At 32.8% G+C, this 20,308-nt stretch overlaps 1 protein-coding gene across 1 annotated transcript; it reads left to right on the forward strand.

Annotated features, from left to right (window-relative positions):
• Window positions 1-15,747: 15,747 nt before the first annotated feature.
• Window positions 15,748-20,013, forward strand: LOC113858194 (protein argonaute 2-like). Its single transcript, XM_027490709.1, has 3 exons — window positions 15,748-16,207; window positions 16,329-17,490; window positions 18,050-20,013. The coding sequence occupies exons 1-3, from the start codon at window positions 16,000-16,002 to the stop codon at window positions 19,518-19,520; spliced, it is 2,841 nt and encodes a 946-aa protein (XP_027346510.1). The 5' UTR covers window positions 15,748-15,999; the 3' UTR covers window positions 19,521-20,013.
• The last annotated feature ends 295 nt before the right edge of the window (window positions 20,014-20,308 follow it).

Below are 20,308 nucleotides of genomic sequence, written 5' to 3' on the forward strand. Positions count from 1 at the left end.
GACCTCTCGGTCTTTGTATTTATTTTTGTGTAAAAAAAAGTCTACATAATGAATTTAGTGATTCCTTTGCTAACACTATTTTGCCTAGTGATGTTTCTACTCTTTTGCAAGATTTTGAAGATGTCTTCTCTGAAGAAGTATCTTACAACCTACCTCTAATTAGAAGGATAGAAAGTAGTATTTGAGCTTGGGGATTGAGTTTGGATACATATGCGCAAAAAAAGGTTTCTCGTGCAAGAAAAGTTAAAGCTTCAAACAAGAGGAGATGAATTATTTCAAGTTTTAGAGATGATTAGGTATAATGCATACAAAGTGGACTTACTAAGTGAGTATGGTGTTAGTGCTACTTTTAATGTATTTGATTTATCTCTCTTTGATGTAGGTTATAAAGAGTCAAATTTGAAAACAAATTCTCTTGAAGAAGGAGGGATTGATGAAAATCAAAAAGGCCCATTGAAGACAAAGGCTTAAAGGCATTGGAAATGTTTTAACAACCAATGACAGGGCAAAAATAAAGAGAATAAAAGGAGACTTTGAGAAAATAGTTGCTGTCCTATTTGAAATAGAGCCCAATTTGGAGTTAAAAATGCCTAAAATGGTCAATTATATATACATAGAGAACTTATACTCCTATATGTTCCATTAAGATTTAATTACTATGTTTAGTTTATTTATTTTAATATTATCCATTACTTATTTTGAGTTATTATTTAGGATAAAATCTTATTATTTTATTTAGTTTATTTAGATTTGAGCTTGTTGTCAAAAGAAGTCCGTTAGGTTTGTATTTATGTTGGTTTATGAGCGTTAAACATATATATGCTCTTATATACAGACTTTAATTAGTTTTGAATATAATTTGAGATTAAAACACTCTTGTAAGAGCGTGTGACTCTAAGTTTTTGAGTGAGTCAATTTTTATTGGTCTTATTAAGAAGCTAAGACTCTTGTGACAATCGTTTCTTGGCTTATCAATCTTACAATTGTAGTGTCATTTTTATTTTGTTCTTATTTCAATTTATATTCGTACCCTAATAATTATATTTTGTTTGTCAAATGCAATTCAATTCAAAATCATTTAATTGAATAACATGGAACATGATTGTCATCATTATTGCCTTATAAATGGATTCAAATTTATGCAATCTCGAGTTTTCATGGTCATTGACTATTGCATAGAGTGTGCCACCTAATATGTCCTTCGTTCAAGTTAACTAGGTGGTATGTTTATTCTTGACCATTCTTTCAATGAATCTGAAACCTTGGCAAGTTAGTAATAGAACATCTAATATCACTTGACCATTTAAAGATATAGGCTATGAAGCATAGTGAAACAACATATAACATTTTTTTCATGACTAAAGTAAAGTATACAGTAGACATTAGCTAGTATTTTAGTGATTAGATATTCATAGTGATTTTTGCATGAGAGCGTTTATGGTAGCTAAGTCCACAAAGTTATCATACTTAAGAAAAATGACAATAGCATATATAGTGAGTGCTATAACATTCATGAAAGTCTTTCAATCTTGATTGCTTGACAAATAATGCATATGATGCTTAAGAAATTTCCTTATTAAACCTTTTTATTTTGACATTTCTCTTGGTAGGCTTGTTGCAACTCTGTTGAATGGATCCTCAAGACATTGGCTATGGTCGAGAAGGATGTGTGATGTTCCATGAAATAATATAGTTGTTGACTTATCAAAAGGCAAGTTCAGGATTTGTTCAAATTTTTTTAATGTTAGAGCCAACTAAAACTCTTGAAAGGTCAAACACCTCAATAAAGAATCATAATGTTAAATTAGGGTTGTTATGACATTCTCTTGCAGATCAACCTTCTAGGCCTTCTCGCTAAGGTGAATTGTTAAATTGTCTTTAACTTTCTTGCTAATTCTTGTGGACTAGTTGAACCAATCTTCTTAACTTTCAGATGTAGCTTTCTTTGTAATTCAATTGATCTTATCCCATTACTACTTGATTCCATATTAATTTCTATTTTTTCTCAAATATTTAGACAACTTTGTGATCCTTAACCTACAAATAAAAAAAAAGTGGATGAGACACTATTCAAAATATTATATTTACTTCATTGACATAAGATTCTAGTAGTAACGAGGATTAATATTAATTTTAAATGGGTGAATTATTCGTAAAGTGCAAGGATCAATAGTGCTTCTAAATGGATCAATAATACACAAGGTGCTTTTATCAATAAAACAAATATTAGAGGATGTATGATGATGCAAGAACAGTGTGAATCATTATTCCTTTAAACTCTTTGAAAATTATTATCCATATTTTTTTAAACTAAAATTGATACCTTAAAGGATAATGATATGAATAACAGCATGACAATGCAAGAAACATGTAAATCATTGTACCTGACCTTATTTCAAAATCGATTTTAAGTTAAAACTATTGTTAAATGGATGATAATATGCATGACTCTTGGACGAATGAAATTTGGCATAGAGAATCATATAAATTATTAGTTCCTTACATTGTTTAAATTTGTAGCAAAATCTCTTATAGTTTAGAAACTTTAGCAGACTAATAATTTAAAAATTCACATAATTTCTAAAAGAAATGATAAGGAAATACACTATCTTAATGTATTATTTTGGGTTACTTATCGATTTATCCTAAGATCTATGACTTCTTTTAACATGTAAAGGCTCAGAATAAGTGGTTTATCCTAAAAGGTTCTTAGAGTTAAGATTTAATTCCTAATGTTGACCATAATAGTAAAGAGTCTACTAGATGTAGATGCTAATAAAAAATCAAACTCTAGCTAGAATTTTCATTGGAGTAAGGTAGAATGCACATCCAAACTACATAACTTCTCTAATTCAAGGTTTTACATAAACCTAAGTATAAGGTCGTGCTTAAAGTGTGTGTTGGATGTGTAAGGGAAGTATACAAACCTCATCCACTATAATTATCAATGATCTTCTATCTTAGGATTAAAATTAAACAAAATATCAAAAAAGTCTTTAAAATTAGACTAAAAATAAAAACAAAATTAAAAAAATTTACACAATTAATTATTATAGTGGGTCACGATGAGACAACGACGAGACAACGAACAAGTTTAGAAAATATCGATTAAAATAATGTTTTCTAAAAATAAGAAGTGTTGTCATCAAATTTTATTTTAAAAAATTAGATTTTTTTTTAAAAAAATTATCTTTAAAGTTAAAAATGAGTTCATGAGTTATTTACATTTAAGAAAGATATTACTACTTTGCAACGTTTGTTTCGACAACAATTGACTTAAATGAATTATCAAAATTTATTATAATTTTGGAAATATTTATCTAACTCCTAAATAATAAATTTTATTATTTTATTTCTACAAAGGATATAATTTATTTACTAAAAATATGAATTGATATTTTAGAAAGGAGAATATTTTATTTTAAAAATTATTTTAGCTCGACAGATTTAATTCTCACTCCTATTGTCTTCAAGTGTAATAGAGATTGTAAAGTCACATAGTTCTATGTAAAATATTATGAACAAAGTTTGTTAATTAACATTTCAATTAAAGATAATCATTTTAGGATTAAAATTATTTTTATAAAATAATATTGTTTAGGTCACAAGATAGTGCGATTATATATGTTACACTACAATAAATAATACAATAGGTGATGAAATATTACATACTCATGATGTAAATTGTTACAAGAAAGAGATATTTTAATGAAAGCAAGGTATTTTAAGACAATATAAACTTTGCATAAATCCCTCGTAACTTATTCATTAACTAAAGATAATGTAAATTGTACATCATTATTGCAAAAAAATAAAATATAATATAATTTAAAGTAGTCAAATACATAGTTATTTAGTTTATTAAGTTTAAAATAAACTTAAATTTTAAATTAATAAATTAGTTTTTTATTTAATAAGATGAGGAATATTTTAAGAAAAGAATGAAACGTATAGTTAGATTAATTATTACATAACTATTTAATAACATGAAGTTAAAATGTAACTTACCTTTAAATTGAATTTATATTAAATGAAGTTAAAAACTCTAAGTGCCTTAGAAAGAGTAAAAAGGGAAGTGTGAAGGGACATAATAGATACCATCTGGCATTCAAATAAAGAGAGGGAGTGAAAATATGTGGCCTGCATTATGCATAATTAAAAACAACAAATTATAATACAAAAAAATTTAAAAAGATATAAAGAAATTTAGTTAATAATATACCTAAAGTTATGTTCGCCAACATTGCAAACTTCTACCTTCTCTACGTTGCACAATTTGACTAATGTCAATTTCTGAATCAGCTGTATATCCACTCTAAATAAGAGGCTCAAATGACGAAGAAGGCTCCAAGATGCATTCTTGCTCATTTTGTAGTGATAGCATGGTCTCATACAACTCCTTTATCTTCTCAAATAAAAATGAGTCCTTACAATTACTACATAAGTAATATGTCCTCTTATGAGCATCTCCCTGTAATGGCATAACATATCATATTACAATTAATCAAACAAATTATTAAACGTGCAAGTTTAATAATTACATACAAGTAATGCAAACACTGTTGCATCCTTACTCATCCACTGTCTGATATGAGTAATGTACCACCACATGTATTTTAAGTTTAAACTAAACAAACCAATTTGTGGGTCATTACTCATAATTTAATGCAATCTCCTTTCCCAAAGCTCCATTATGCCCCTTAACTTGGTGGACCAATTCTCACTAGTCTTTCCTCTAAGAATAATGTCATTCAACTGGTTGAACTGATATAGAACATAAGAAATATGTTGCACCATCTTTAATTGTCACATCACACGATTGGGCTAGTGCCACTCATAAATTTAAAAATATAGAAATGACACAATTTATCTCTAAATATACATACCTTCGATGCATATGACAGGCAATGAATTCATTAACTCTATACTAGACAGTTGTCACACAATCTACATATTTAAATTCATAAAATATAGTTAATCAGTTATGAATATTTAAATTTTAAGAATTCATCAATGTATAACAAAAACACCTCATCATGTTTTAAATGATCAAATTTATATATGAAATAAGGGAGATCCTTCCTCTCGTTCCTATATCTCTTATGTACTAACCATGTTGTAAAGACATATATATAAATTTGAATTGAGGTGGTGCAAATATTAAATGTTATATGTAAATTACAAATACAAACATTCAATGCATATTATGCATTATAAGGAAGATTTTGTGTGTATGAAGAAGATTATTAGGAGCTAAAAGTAAAATCTTATACTATGCCCACATCATCACTAGCGGAGTTAATCTTCAAATACTAGAACACTCGATGTTCATGGACATGCATAACTCTTAGTATCAGAATGTTAACGTTGTAACTCCTTAACCATACTACCCGGTGATACTAAAATCCTTTAGCAATGGGAGGTACCTAACTGAAATGCTTGATATATGATCAGCCAACATAAATTGACCTATCAGCCTGACAATATAAGCTCTAGCAAATCGAGTAAGCTAAAGGCCATTATAATTATATATGGTAACGTGTGTAAAGTGTTGGTCTAACTAAGTCTATGACACCCAGGCGCTAGATGAAGGCGGAGAGTGATCGCCGGTGGTAAGGAGCACATGAATGAATCAAACTTATACCAGAATGAGAGGGATCCAGAGGTTGTGTAGGTATGGGACTATACAGTTGAGAATAGCTTAAAGGAATTGATTAGGACTACCTATACCAACAAAATATATTTACTTTTTGGCGGCCTATCACTTAAAAACTCAAAAGTTAAGCATGCTGAACTTGGAGCAATTATAGGATGGGTGATCTTTTGAGAAGTTTCCGAGAAGTGTGTGAGTGAGGACAAAACACACTGAAAAGTCTTATGTTGGTTTGTGGGGACAGTCATCAATCCTGAATGAGTTGTCGGGCTATTATGATAATGATGTCAGAGCAGGTCTCTCTCCCAGTATAGTGTGGTTCAAGGACGAATCAAGCAGAAGCTGGTGGGCATGTGACACCTAGGCCCTAGGTGAGAGCAGGGAGTGATTGTCAGTGCAATGTAGCAGGGACAAGGAGCAACTACCTGGCATGCTTTCAATGGTAAGAGGCGCATGAATGAATCGAACTTACACTGGAATGAGAATGATCCAGAGGCTGTGTAGGTATGAGACTATACAGTTGAGGATAACTTAAAGGAATTGATTAAGACTACCTATACCAACAAAATGCATTTACTTTTCGGTAGCCTATCACTTAAGAACTCCAAAGTTAAGCATTCCAAAGTTAAGCGTGTTTAACTTGGAGCAATTATGGGATAGGTGACAAAGTACACTGAAAAATCTTGTGTTGGGTTGTAGGGACAGTCATCAATCCCGAATGAGTTTTCAAATTATTACAAAGTTAGCTTCAAGCTACTCACAAATGCATCAACAAGTGGTCTAATACCAAGTAAATCCTCGACATCTGCCTTTAGTCACCTCTTATAGGTGTAACCACTACCCTTTCACCAATATAAAGACTCATCTCAATAACGATGTCCTAAAGAGTTATAGTATACTCTCCAAGAGGCATGTGGAAGGTATAAGTCTTTAGCCTTCATCTTTCCACTAAAGTTGTAATAAGATGGTGGTCAATAAGAAAGTTTGTCAACTATGCAACTCCAACAAATCCAACTAAAGTCAAACAATGAAGTATCTTTACTAAAATCCCCTCTATGCTAGTAGGTATGAAGTGACTCATTTTCACTTTTAAAATTTGGTGGTCATGCCCATCCAAAATATGTTTCAATACATGAATAGATTGATATCACAATAATGAACCATCCTTAGGAGTAAGATTTAAAGCCTTATGATACAACAAAAATGATGTCATCTAAAACAAATTTTAACAAATTAAACTCCATGTCCAAACTTCAAATATGATAATTTTAAAAATATATTATACTAAATATTATTCTTTTTGATATTCACTTTTGGAACTTAGGACCACAAAATTGGATTCTAAAATTTGATCTCTCCAAGGAAGGCATTCTTGTTTCTAGATGGTTCTTTCACTTTTCTCCACTAGGGTCTCTCAACCCTAGGTTTCTCTCTGTGCTTGCGCTATTGCGCTACTCGTGGGCTCAGCCAAAAGCCATTACGAGACATTGATAAAGGTTTTCACTGGATCTATGACTTGGAGGCTAAAGGACGATAAGGAGCATAGAGATGGCAGAAGAAGAGATGCAATCCGAAGAAGAAATAGATCTAATGATCATAAGCAAAAAGAAAATAAAAACAGACTCTGAGAGCACCATGGACATGGTGGATCTGCTGACATAAGGGAAGGATTGTGAAAAGGGTGTCTCCAACTAGGTGCTTTCTTTCCCTAAATCTTCGCTATGCATGTTGTATAAGGAAAAAGTTTTGCCTGGTAAGGACACAAATCTAGTGTTTAATGATAAAGAAATAATAAAATTGGTCTTAGAAGATTTTAATATTCTTTCCGATTCTTATGAACCTGCTACAAAGGGAAATGAGGTTTAGAACCTGAACCTTGAAATAAAGTTCCTCTAGAGGACTATAAACTTTAGTGTAATCCTTAGAAATATACTTTGATTGTAAAATTATTCGACAAAACTATTAGTTTTAATTTCCTAAATTAGAAGTTGTCTAATCTATGGGGTAAAAATAGAAGCCTAAAAATCCTGGACCTTAATAATAATTTCTATTTGGTAAAGTTTGAAAGTTTGGAGGATTATAAACATGCCTCTTTGAGGGCCCCTAGTTAATCTTAGATCATTATCTACTTGTTCAACATTGGAGACCTTTATTTAGACCCCAAGACTACTGTCTTAGGAAGATTGTTGTTTGGATTAGGGTCCCTAACTTACCCCTAGAACTTTATAATGAGAAATTCCTTTGACAGGTTAGGTCTTGCCTAGGAACTATATTAAAAATATATCCTCATACCTCTTTACTTGTAAGAGGGAAATTTGTCAGGCTATGTGTTGAACTAGATCTTAGTCCCTTCCTTCAAAGCTCTAGGGTAGGAATTTAGAGTTGGGTATGAGGGTTTGCATTTGATCTATTTTCATTGTGGAAAATATGGGCACAGGGTAGAATCCTATAAAGAAAATTTTAAGCAATTTCAAGAAAATATGGAACATGACCCTTTACTTAATAATCCTAGTATAAGGAAGGAGTATAATTCCAATGACATGGAGAGCCTCTCTAGGGACAGTATTCAAGATAGGCATGAGAACAGTAATAAGGAAGAACTCTATAGGTTTGGCCCTTGGATGCTGGCTAAAAAACCAATCAAGAAAAAGTTTGGACAATTCAATACCATGAGTGATTCTATTAATTCTGGTAGAGGTAAGGAATCCTCCATAGGTTCTAGGTTTGGAATTTTGGTTAGTTCTCAAGATTTCTAAAATCAGGAAATAGGCAATAATAATCAGAATATGAAAACCATTAATATTGAGACTAATTCTGAAATCAAGAGTATGTTGGTTTCTAGTAAACCTAAGCAAAGCAATAAGTTTCCTATTATTCCAAACTCCTAACCTAGCTCTAAAAAGTTAACTAAATTAAAATTAAAATTAAAATATAAGATAGGCAATCATAGTGGTGAATGTAGTGCTGATTTAGTGAACAAAATTCACGTTATTTCTGATTCTCATATGGAGAAAAAGGTTAATAATAATCAAGAATATATCTTTCAATTAATGAGAATAATGCATAAAGAATTAGAGAGTAAGGCCAACATGGGGAAATCTATTCAGGACCTTGAGGAATGAATCTTATTAAGGCTTGGAGTCCTCAGCTAGGAGAACTTCCTAATATTCTCTCTTCCATGAATAGTATAATAAAAACTAGGCCAAATAGTGAGTTATAGTCCGACTTAGTGAAAACTATGCCTTTGGATAGCAGTCTAGTAAAGGACCAGTATCTTAAAGATGCATTCTAATTAATCCACTTTCCATGTTCATGAACTGTCTTTTTTTGGAACTGTAGGAGGCTGACAATAAACTTTTTCTAGGTTAGTAAATGACTTAATTAAAATTCATAATCTCGACTTGATTGCTTTATTTGAACCTAGACTTAGTTTGGACAGGGTTGACAAAATTATTAACAACTTAAAATTAGATGGTTCAACTAAAGTAGATGTAATTGGCTTTTTCTAAGCGGATCTGGGTCTGCTAGAATACCAAGAAAGTTAAAACATCTGTGTTATTAAAAACTAAGTATGTTGTGCACCTTAAAATTAGCAATCTTGGTCAACCTGATTGGATCTTATCATCAATTTATGCTAACCCCCAAGAGAGGACTAGAATTGATTGTTGGAATGAACTTATAGACTTTAGCAAATCTATTCAAAGCCCCTGGTGCCTTGTTGAGAATTTCAACTTAGCTCTTTATGATTGGGAAAAGAGGGGCGATAGTTCTGTTAGTCAACAACAAAGGAAGAGTTTTGCTGATTGCTTAAATAGGTGTGATTTATATAATTTGGGTTACAAAGGTAACCTTTTTAGCTGGCAAATAGGTAACCTAAAAGAGAGGCTTGATAGGGTGGTTACAAATGATGAGTAGAGAATCTATTTCCCTAATAGTTCAGTTACTCACATTCTAATTTTAAAATCTGATCATGTTGGACTTTGGCTCAGAATAAGATCAAATAAGCAACTTCTTCCTCCTGTAAAGCCTTTCAAAATCCTAGCTCCCTGGATCTCCCATCTAGATTTTCCTAACTACGTTAAAAATTCTTAGTTTCCTTATAATTCTTGGAATGATAATATCAAAATATTCAAAGACAATATCTCATACTGGAATAAAACTACCTTTGGTAACATTTTTTTATAGAAAAAAGAGTATTTTGAGTAGAATAAATAGCATTTCTTGCAAGTTAGGTTCTATGGATAACCTTTTCTTATGTAATCTCATGAAATCCCTCTGAAAAAAGTACCAACAGATTCTGGACCTTGAAGAATCTTATTAGTTCCACCATTATAGATCTAAATGGCTTAGCTTAAGGGATAGAAACACAAACTTTTTTCATAAATAGAGCATAAATACCATTTGGTCCAGGAGACTTAAAGTTTATCATCCCTAATAGTTCAGTTACTCACATTCCATTGGTAACTTTAAGTCTCCTGGACCAAATGGTATTTATGCTCTGTTTTATAAAAATCAATGAGATTTCCTTGCTTTTTTCATTTTTATTTTTGTCCTGGATATGTTTTAGAACCCTACAAAAATGACTGAAGTCAATAAAACCCAATTACTCTCATTCCTAAGATGGATAACCCTGAATATATTGGTAACTTCATACCTATATCCCTATATAATGTCAGCTATAAAGTTATTACTAAAACAGTAGCTAATAGGTTAAGAGTCATTCTTCCCCATATTGTATCAGCGACTAGCTTTACCTCTAGAAGGCAGGGTATTGATAATGCTCTCATATTACAAGAATTAAATCATTCCTTCACTATCCTTAAAAACAAAAATAATTACATGATTATTAAGCTTGACCTTGAGAAAGCTTATGAAAAACTACGATGGAATTTTATTATCTAAACTCTTGAGGAAGTTGGCCTGCCCTCTAACATTAATTTGATCTTTCACTGTATCTCTTCCTCTACAATGGCCATTAATTGGAGTAATGACTTGACTGAGGATATCTCTCCGTCTAGGGGAATTTGCCAAGGGGATTCTCTTTCTCTTATATTTTTGTATTGTGTATGGAAAAACTAGCCCATTTAATTAAAGATAAAGTCATTAATAATGATTGTTGTCCTTTCTTCTTTACAAACCATGGTCCTAATGTGTCACACCTTTTCTTTGCAGATGACATTATCCTAGTATCGAAAGTTAATTATCATCAAGTGAACCTTATTAATTTTAGTACTACCCCTAGCCTAAGAATAAATAATGGAAAATTCTCTATCTTTTTCTCTAAAAATACCAATTCCTCAATTAGTAAAGTTGTTTATGATTGCTTAGACATTAAGCCCTGTAAGCAAATAGGGACTTACCTTGGCATTCCTATTGTCTCGAATAAACCTACCAAGAACCAATTTTCCTTCTTAATTGATACAGTTGGGAAAAAATTATCTCTTTGGAAAATGAAGTCGTTATCTATAGCGAGTAGAGTGACTCTTGCTCAATTGTGTATTATGAGCATTCTATCTTATAACATGCAAGCCTTCTGCATTCCTAGTTTTGTTTGTTAGGAGATTAATAATATTTGTAAAAAAATTATTTGAGGATCCTTTAATGGTAGGAAGTGTCATCTTATAGGATGAGATAAAATTTGTACTCCTAAAAAGGAAGGGAGTTTGGGATTTAGAGATTTGAACACTCTTAATAAAGCCTACATGATGAAACTCTACTGGAGGCTAATTAATTCTCCTTTTGACCTTTGGGCCCAAGTGCTTACTCAAAAGTATAAATTTAAGCCTATGAGTGATTCTCATATTAGGAATAATATCACTAGATCATCCCACCTTTGGAAGGGAATAATAGTTGTCTGGCCTCACTTCTCTAAAGGTATGGGTTGGGTTGTTAGAGATGGCATGTCAATTAAATTTGAACAGATAATTGGGTCCCTAATTTTTGTAATCTTTCTAGATTTGCAATTTCTTCAGTTCCAGCACCGGATTTGGATCTTCCAGTGACTTTCTTTACAGTTAATGGGGAATGGGACTGGTGCAAAATCTCTTTTGTGCTCCCTTACCACATCTGTCAGTCCATCAACTCAATTAGACCTCCATCTAGAGATGTTGTACAGGACTTTGTGTATTGACTTTTGACCAGCAATGGGTTTTTTTCCATTAAATCTACTTATTTTTTGTTGAACTAAATCAGGCAGAATGTTAACACTGATAAATCTTTGTTTAAATTTGTCTAGAGATGGGAGGGTCCTCCCAAAATTGCATATTTTGTTTGGAAAATTGTTCATGGAAAATTACTAACCAATGAAGAGAGATTCAAAAGGAAAATGTCAGTCTCTCCTTTATGTAGTAAGTGTGGGGTTAATTAGGAATCTGTAATTCATATTTTAAGGGATTGTTTTTATGCTAGAGATGTGTGGAGTCATTTTATTTTCGCTGAGCATTGGGTAAAATTTTTTAGTTCTAGGCTATCTAGCTGGTTAGAAAATAACTTCTCTTTTTCTAATCATAATAGATTTCAAAATTGGAAATCTATTTTTGGTATTGTGATTTGGTATTTATGGAAGGATAGAAATGATTTGATTTTTAATAATAAGTTTGCCAAACCTGATAATGTTGCGATAAAAGCCTTGTTTGTTGCAAATTATTATGCCTTGTGTTGCAGGAAAAAGTATTCTTAATATCCTAATCAGTTTAAGGTACCATTATGTTGTGAGATGGACTCCTCCTCTCGCTAATCAACTAAAATTAAATGTTGATGGAGGCAGTTCTAAAGTTGCGGGAATTGCTGCCTGTGGGGGTTGATCAGGGATGCTCAAGAAAGATGTATTATAGGTTTGTACAGTAGAATTGATTTTTGCTCCCCTGTGGCTGCTGAGCTTTGGAGTATATTTTTTGGCATCCAACTAGTGGTTCAACTTAATCCTCCCATTATTTAGATAGAATCAGATTTAAAGGCCACTATTGACCTTACCTTGAAGTTACAGTCAGATTCTGACCTCCTTTATCCGCTAATTTGTAGTATTAGAAATACTTTCAAAGCTATTCGATATGTGAAGTTGTCTTATATTTGTAGAGAAACAAATTATTGTGATGATTCTTTGACCAAACTAGGTTTAGAGTTGCTTTCTCCCTATTTTCAGTTTTTTGATCGCCCCTTATCCTTGCTTCTTTTTCTAAGTTTGGATTCTTGTGGGACTAATTTTCTTGAACCTGTAGTGTAGTTTTATGTGTGTTGGGCATGTTGGCCCTTCCTTTAGCCAAAAAAAAAGTAAAATATTATCCTTTTTTATTTACCATTAATTATTTTTTGTTACAACCATTTAACAAAAACAAATTCAAATTCATTTTCACATTAAAAAATTATAACTTAGTACAATAATTAACATAACCTAATAAAATTCATATCAAAATTTTGCGTAACATAATAAAATTCATTTTATAGTTTATTCTCAATTACCAAATTTATTTAACATTTTAATTATTTCAATTCAACATTAATAACTATTACTTAATTGTCAAACAAATATTTTGCAAACCTCTAACCTATTTTTAACTAATATTTATTTATTATATTAAAATTTTCAAAACATCCTAATTATATTAAACTAACAATTAAATTTTACATAAAATTTAATTTAATAAAAAAATGTTTACAATTAACTTTTGAACAAATTATAATAATTATTTTACCTTTCAAATTTTATGATTCTTATTATATAACTTTATGGTAATTTTTTATGATTAAATTTACAAAAATAACCTATTTACTCTTTTTCAATACAGTTATTATTTCTATTATATTCAATATTTATAATTTTACAAATATTCATTCTTAATTCACGCATATTATTTTATTTTTCTTAATCTACTAACAATTAACTTCTAATTCTAAACCATATATTTATATAATTTTATTATTATTGAACTATCTATTAATTAGCATTTTAAAACTTATATAATTATTTTATAATTACAATAAATATTATTTCAATCACTCTAATTTTAAACAATGCATAGTTTAAACATTCAAATTGTAAATAATAAAAACTCATAATATACTATTTCTAAACTAAACACTATCTATGCCAACATTATGTTTTATAAATACAATAAAACAATATATATATATATATATATATATATATATATTTATTTATTTTTAATAACCACTAATAGGATGAACCAGAACTACCTTCTCTCCTCTGTATTATTCCTTGCAAATTTTATTAAACATTACAAAAGTAAAACAATACAAAAAAATTAAATTGAAATTTAATAATAAAAAAAAAACATTTCTACCTTTCAGAGTGTCACCAACAGCAACTTCAGGCCCAAAATGTGTTATCAAACAAGCTACTGAGAAAGCGAAAAATATTTCTTTTTTCTAGCATCATTTAGGCAAAAAATGAAGACAAAGAGGAAGAATAGAGACAAATGAGAAGGAAAAAGTTGGGAATTGAGATCTCGTGTAACCGTTTAGGCACTTGTTTAGGCACTTATCACATGGCCCAATCGTGGCAAGTTTCGTGCTTCACAATGCTCATATAACTGTCTCTCACACATCTCATAAATTATTCTTTTTAAACTCATCCAACGGCCCATCTTTTTACGACGCTGTCAATCACATTCAAAGAGCTGTCGCCAGTCACTACCCGTTTCTACATACTGTAAATTACGGAAAAATGTGTTTTAACGGAGACTTTAAACTAACAAATCTATTTTGTTTTATAAAATTAGAATTCTTTGTTAAAATGGAATAATTAAAAATTTATTAAAAAAGTACAATTTTGAAAGTTGTTTAATGAACTTACAATCTTAGAGTTTATTTGTTTTCTATTTTTAAACAGTTTTTTTAAATGTAAAATAAAATAAAATTTATTTATTAATATAATCTTTTTCATTTTCTTCTTACAAATAGTTTTTTAAAATTATTTTAAAATGTAAATTTTAAAAATTAAAAAAATGAAAACAAACAAATCCTAAATTAGAATAAAATAAATATTCTCCTAATCAATTTTATCTTTCTTTCTTGCTCACTTACTCTCTTTCTCTCTCTAAATCTTTAGATTTGTTCCCTAAATCTTTTTTGTTAGATTTTTTTCTCTTTTTTAAATTTCTTTCATCCCCCTTGTTAAGATTCTCTCTCTTGTTCTTCCTTCATCTTTATCCAAGTATATTTTTGTTTAATTGGTGTAGTTTTTTGTGGTAGGTAAGTATTACAGAGAGAATTGTTAAATTAATATTCTTTCTTTGAAGAGATTTAAAGGTGATAATGCTTGCAAGTTTGTAGTTAAAGATAAAAATAAATGTAATTAATAATAATTAAAATTTGATTATTCTATCTAAATAAAAATGTAAAAAAATTAATTACTCAATACAAATAAAATATTTAAAATTATATAATTTTCAATGATGTAATTTAAATTTTTTAGAATGTTAATTTTTTCACAAAACACACCCTAATTAAAATTTCACTTGTACTTGATTTCAGTTTAATTAGCAAACATTTTTGGTATATTTTAATACTTTATTATTAGTAATAGTAATAAGTGCATGTTTAATTTGGCTGAGTTTAAAATCTGATGAAGTCATGTGAACGCAGAAATCAAAACTCACAGGGAAGAATAAATTTATGTGAGAGTCAATTTAACGAAATCTAAATAGGCTAGGAATATCATAGAACGTGATCTAACGGAACAAAAAAAGCAACTTGTCAAAATGGAACGTGAATCTACGCATGACGCGCATTCAAAGGCAGGTTCCTTGTGTTGCGTGTTTGCATTCGGGTGCGTAACATTGTAACAGAGCATATCTTTCCTAAACATGAAGATTGGTGTAACGATGACCCATGAAATTCATTTGGGTAAATAAAGTAGGTTGGTTATTGATTAAGAAAAAGTAATTGGGGATGCAGCATGATTACATGGCACGCTTAAGGCGACACGACAGAAAAGAGCGTATGGAAAGTCAGTCAAGAATAAAAAAAAAAGAGATTAGGTAAGGCCAAAGACTATGTCACCATCAAATTCAGTTTGACTGATGATGACAAAAGGGTCTTATGGTAAAGCCTCTCGGAAAGTCCGTTACTTCCCCACACTTTCCTCTCGTTGGATACTATACCTTTCTTGTTCCCCCCGAAACGGAATTCCTGCTTCATTAAGCCAACTCAGGGCCATTCTCGTAAATTCTCCAAACCCCCCCCCCCCCCCTCCTTATATAATTCAATCCCATTCCTTCACCGCCTGTTAGTACAGTGGGTGTTCGTTTCATTTTCGTTTTCTTTTCCGTTTTACTTTCAGCTTCACACGCTCCCGGTTTCTCCAATTCCAATTCGTATCAATCCCAATGGAAAGAGGCGCTTACAGAGGCAGAGGCAGAGGCAGTGGCCGCTACGGTCGCGGAAACGGTGGCAGAGGGAGAGGCAGTGCCAGTGCCAGTGCCAGTGGCAGAGGGTTCCCTTCTCCGTCACAACCACGTTATTCCCCAAGACCAAACCCCTCTTCCTCTGGTGAATCTTCAAAACCGAAACACCCTCAAACTCAAATTAATCAAGGTTGTTATTTTTATTCGAACGTCATTTTACTTATTTTCTTGCTATTACGTTGTTAAACATATGAATATGTAATTCATCAATATGAATATTAAGATGATAATGTGTTTTTTTTATTGTGCAGATTTTGGATCTCTGAAATTGTCAGAACAGAAAGTGGAAAATATAATCCCACCTGTGCACAGACCTGACAAGGGTGGAACGCTAGCAATTCGAACCTGCAATCTTCGCGTGAACCATTTTCGCGTTTTGTTCAATCCCCAAACCATAATCATGCACTACCACGTCGATGTCAAGCCCAAGGTACCCGCGAAGAACAACCGGCCTCAGAAGATTTCCAAGTTCGACTTGTCGTTGATTCGAGAAAAACTCTTCTCCGACCTCTCGCTGCCGTCCGAGAGGACGGCGTACGACGGCGAGAAGAGCATCTTCAGCGCGGTGCCGTTGCCGGAGGAAACATTCACCGTCGACGTGTCAAAGGGGGAGGATGAAAAAACGGTGGCGTATTTGGTGACTCTAACGCAGGTGAGCCAACTGGAGCTTCGCAAGTTAAGGGATTACCTAAGCGGAAGTGTGCTTTCCATTCCCAGGGATATTTTACAAGGCTTGGATTTGGTGGTGAAGGAAAATCCCGCGAAACGCACCGTTCCATTGGGAAGGTGCTTCTTCCCCTTTAACCCTCCGTTAAAAGAGAGAGACCTTCAGCCTGGGATAATTGCAATAGGAGGGTTTCAGCACAGTCTCAAACCCACTTCTCAGGGTCTCTCTTTGTGCCTTGATTATTCCGTTTTGTCGTTTAGGAAGAAAATGTCGGTCTTGGAATTCTTACAAGCTCACATTAAGGACTTCAAAGTGAGCGAGTTTTCCAGGTTCAGGAAACAAGTTGAGCAAGCACTTGTTGGGTTGAAAGTTAATGTCACCCACCGTAGGACCAAGCAGAAGTACACCATTGTGGCGTTGACGGCAAATATTACGAGGCATATCAATTTCACTGTTTCTGACCCCGAGGGTCGGAATCCTCCCAGGGATACTACTCTCCTTGATTACTTTTGGGAGAGGTATCATGTGGATGTTGAATACAAGGATATTCCTTCCTTGGATTTTGGAGGCAATAAGACAAATTATGTTCCTATGGAGTTGTGTGTCTTGGTTGAGGGCCAGAGATACCCTAAAGAGAATTTGGATAGAAATGCTGCCAGGGATCTGAAGAATATGTCGTTGGCGCATCCGAGGGAGAGGGAAGCTACGATACAGGCGATGGTGAGGTCGAATGATGGACCGTGCGGGTAAGGGGAATGTGATTTCGTGTAGCTTTCGGTTCCTCTTGGCTGCATATTTATAACTTGTTTTAAATAGACTTATTTTCACTGTTTTGAGGATAGACTGCTTTGATGTTTGGTTTCTTTCCTTGTCCATGTTTCCCTTCACTGTTTGATAAGATGCTTGCCATGATGCTCTTGCATTTTTATTTGCTTGTGGCTATAGATGAGGGCTCTGCATTTACACAAAATTCAAAGGACTCGTGTGTGGTGCACTTTTTCCTTGTCTGTTTACTAATTTATCAATTGTTGTGGTACAGTAATTTAATTTTTTACCTTTTCATGTATGTATGTTGAAAATATTAATGTTGAATGTGCATATTTTGTAGAACTTGCATTGCTGCTTTTCGTTGATTCTTAGTTTCTATTGATGGAATGATAAAGTTAGATAATTAGCTGCTTACGTGAAACTTGCCTTGCTGTTGATATGAATTAATATGTATTCTTAACCATTTTTTCTTACCTGCCCCATCATTATTTTCTTAAATTGTTGGAGACAAATGCTTCACAAAATCTTTCTGAACAGCGGCGGTATTATTCAAAGCTTTGGAATGAATGTCAACACTTCGATGACAAACGTGACAGGACGTGTACTTGAGCCCCCAAATTTGAAGTTAAGTGATCCAAATGGCAGGAGTATTAACATGCCACTGGATTCAAATAAATGTCAATGGAATCTACTAGGAAGATCGATGGTGGAAGGCAAGCCGGTTGAGTGTTGGGGGATTCTTGATTTTACCAGCCAGGAGTCTCAATGGCGCAGATTAAAAAGCAAACAATTCATTCAGAAGCTTATCGATAAATACAGAAAGTTGGGCATTGACATGAGGGAGCCAGTTTGGTATGAACCCTCTGACATGTGGAATCTTGAGGATTACAATTCTCTGTGCAAATTACTTGAAAAAATTGATGATAGGGTTCAAAAAAGGTGTCGACAACGGCTGCAATTTCTTCTGTGTGTGATGGCTGACAAACATCAAGGTTACAAGTGCCTCAAGTGGATTGCTGAGACCAAGGTTGGCATAGTGACACAATGTTGCCTGTCTGGTAATGCCAATGAAGCGAAAGACCAATATCTTACAAATCTTGCTCTCAAGATCAATGCCAAAATTGGAGGAAGTAATGTAGAGCTTATCAATAGGCTCCCACATTTTGAGGGTGATGGTCATGTTATGTTCATAGGAGCTGATGTCAATCATCCAGCATCTCGGGACACCAGTAGTCCATCAATTGCTGCAGTGGTTGCCACTGTTAACTGGCCTGCTGCAAATCGCTATGCTGCACGTGTTTGTGCTCAAGACCATCGTTTTGAGAAAATTTTGAATTTCGGAGATGTTTGCTTTGACCTTGTTTCGTATTATGAAAGGTTGAACAAAGTCAGGCCTGAAAAAATTGTTATCTTTCGTGATGGTGTGAGCGAGAGCCAATTTCAAATGGTTCTTGGAGAGGAGCTACAAGATTTAAAGGCAGTGTTTTGTCGCTCAAATTATTTCCCAACCATCACTCTTATTGTGGCACAAAAGCGACATCAAACACGATTTTTTCCTACGAGTGCGAGAGACGGGATTCCTAGTGGCAATGTGTTCCCTGGAACAGTTGTGGACACAAAAGTGGTACACCCTTTTGAATTTGACTTTTATCTTTGCAGTCACTACGGAAGCCTAGGTACAAGCAAGCCCACCCATTATCACGTCCTGTGGGATGATCACAAGTTTACTTCTGATGCTTTGCAGAAGCTCATATATGATATGTGCTTTACCTTTGCAAGGTGCACCAAACCTGTATCTTTAGTTCCCCCAGTATACTATGCTGATCTTACTGCTTATAGAGGAAGGTTATACTATGAAGCGATGCTTCGTATGCAGTCTCCGGCTTCAGCTGCATCTTCTTCATCGCATAATGCTTCTTCCTCGGTTTCTTCATCAGGCTCAAGTTTAAATGATCCAGGGTGTTACAAGTTGCATGCTGATGTGGAAAACATAATGTTCTTCATCTGAAGTTGCTTCATCTGCGCTTGCTTTGTGGCAGAAGAACTTTGTTCTCTTTTGCTTCTTGGGTAAAACTTCTCTGCTTCCTTTTGCATTGGGACAAACTACTTTTCCTGCTTGAAATAGTTTAGAAGTTTGTGCGTGAATCTAATGAGTCAAAGTCCTTGAAACTGTATTGTCGTTCGTTATAGTCCGTAATGGAGTCTCTTATTCATGTTATTTTAGTTGCCTCTGGGTTTGCGGTTGCCTCTATATACATCGTAGCAGGTCTCATGTGTCATTGTGAATGGGCTTAAATAAAGGTGTTGACTACTGTTTTAATAATACGATATCTGTTAGCTGGTATGTTAATGGGTCAGTCTCAAAATTTTTCCTGCTTTTATGGGGTAAAATTCCTGCTTATTTTTTGGGCTATTAATTTTTCACATTCACTTATAATGATATCAAATGAATGAAAAGGGGAGAGAGATAAAAGAAAAAGAAAAGACCATGTAATAGATGTGATAAAAATAGAGAGAGAAAAAAATAAAAAGACGATTTAAAAAGGAATGTAAGAAAAATTGAGCAAAAAATTATTAAATTTCTTATTATTTTCGCTGTTATATTTGCTTGTCTCCTAAAGGGTCTGCTTGGAAGTCGGGAAACGAAATTTTTTTCTCTGTTTTCGAGTATTTTCTTCTATCAATTTCGATGCTACAATTGTGGTTTGTTTGTAGTTGATAACAATCAACTTTGTTTAAATCTTTATTTTATTTTATTATTACTGAAAAAATAATTTATTTTAATTCTTAAAAAAG

This window comes from Abrus precatorius, unplaced genomic scaffold, assembly GCF_003935025.1.
Source record: "Abrus precatorius isolate BTA unplaced genomic scaffold, Abrus_2018 Scaffold2, whole genome shotgun sequence".
NCBI classification, from domain to species: Eukaryota; Viridiplantae; Streptophyta; class Magnoliopsida; order Fabales; family Fabaceae; genus Abrus; species Abrus precatorius.

Excerpts from the sequence above, each read along its gene's own strand:
- LOC113858194 (XM_027490709.1), top strand. The coding sequence starts at position 16,000 with ATGGAAAGAGGCGCTTACAGAGGCAGAGGCAGAGGCAGTGGCCGCTAC. Across the intron at positions 16,208-16,328 it reads TCAAACTCAAATTAATCAAG|ATTTTGGATCTCTGAAATTG; the intron begins GTTGTTATTTTT and ends TTTATTGTGCAG. Across the intron at positions 17,491-18,049 it reads TCGAATGATGGACCGTGCGG|CGGCGGTATTATTCAAAGCT; the intron begins GTAAGGGGAATG and ends CTTTCTGAACAG.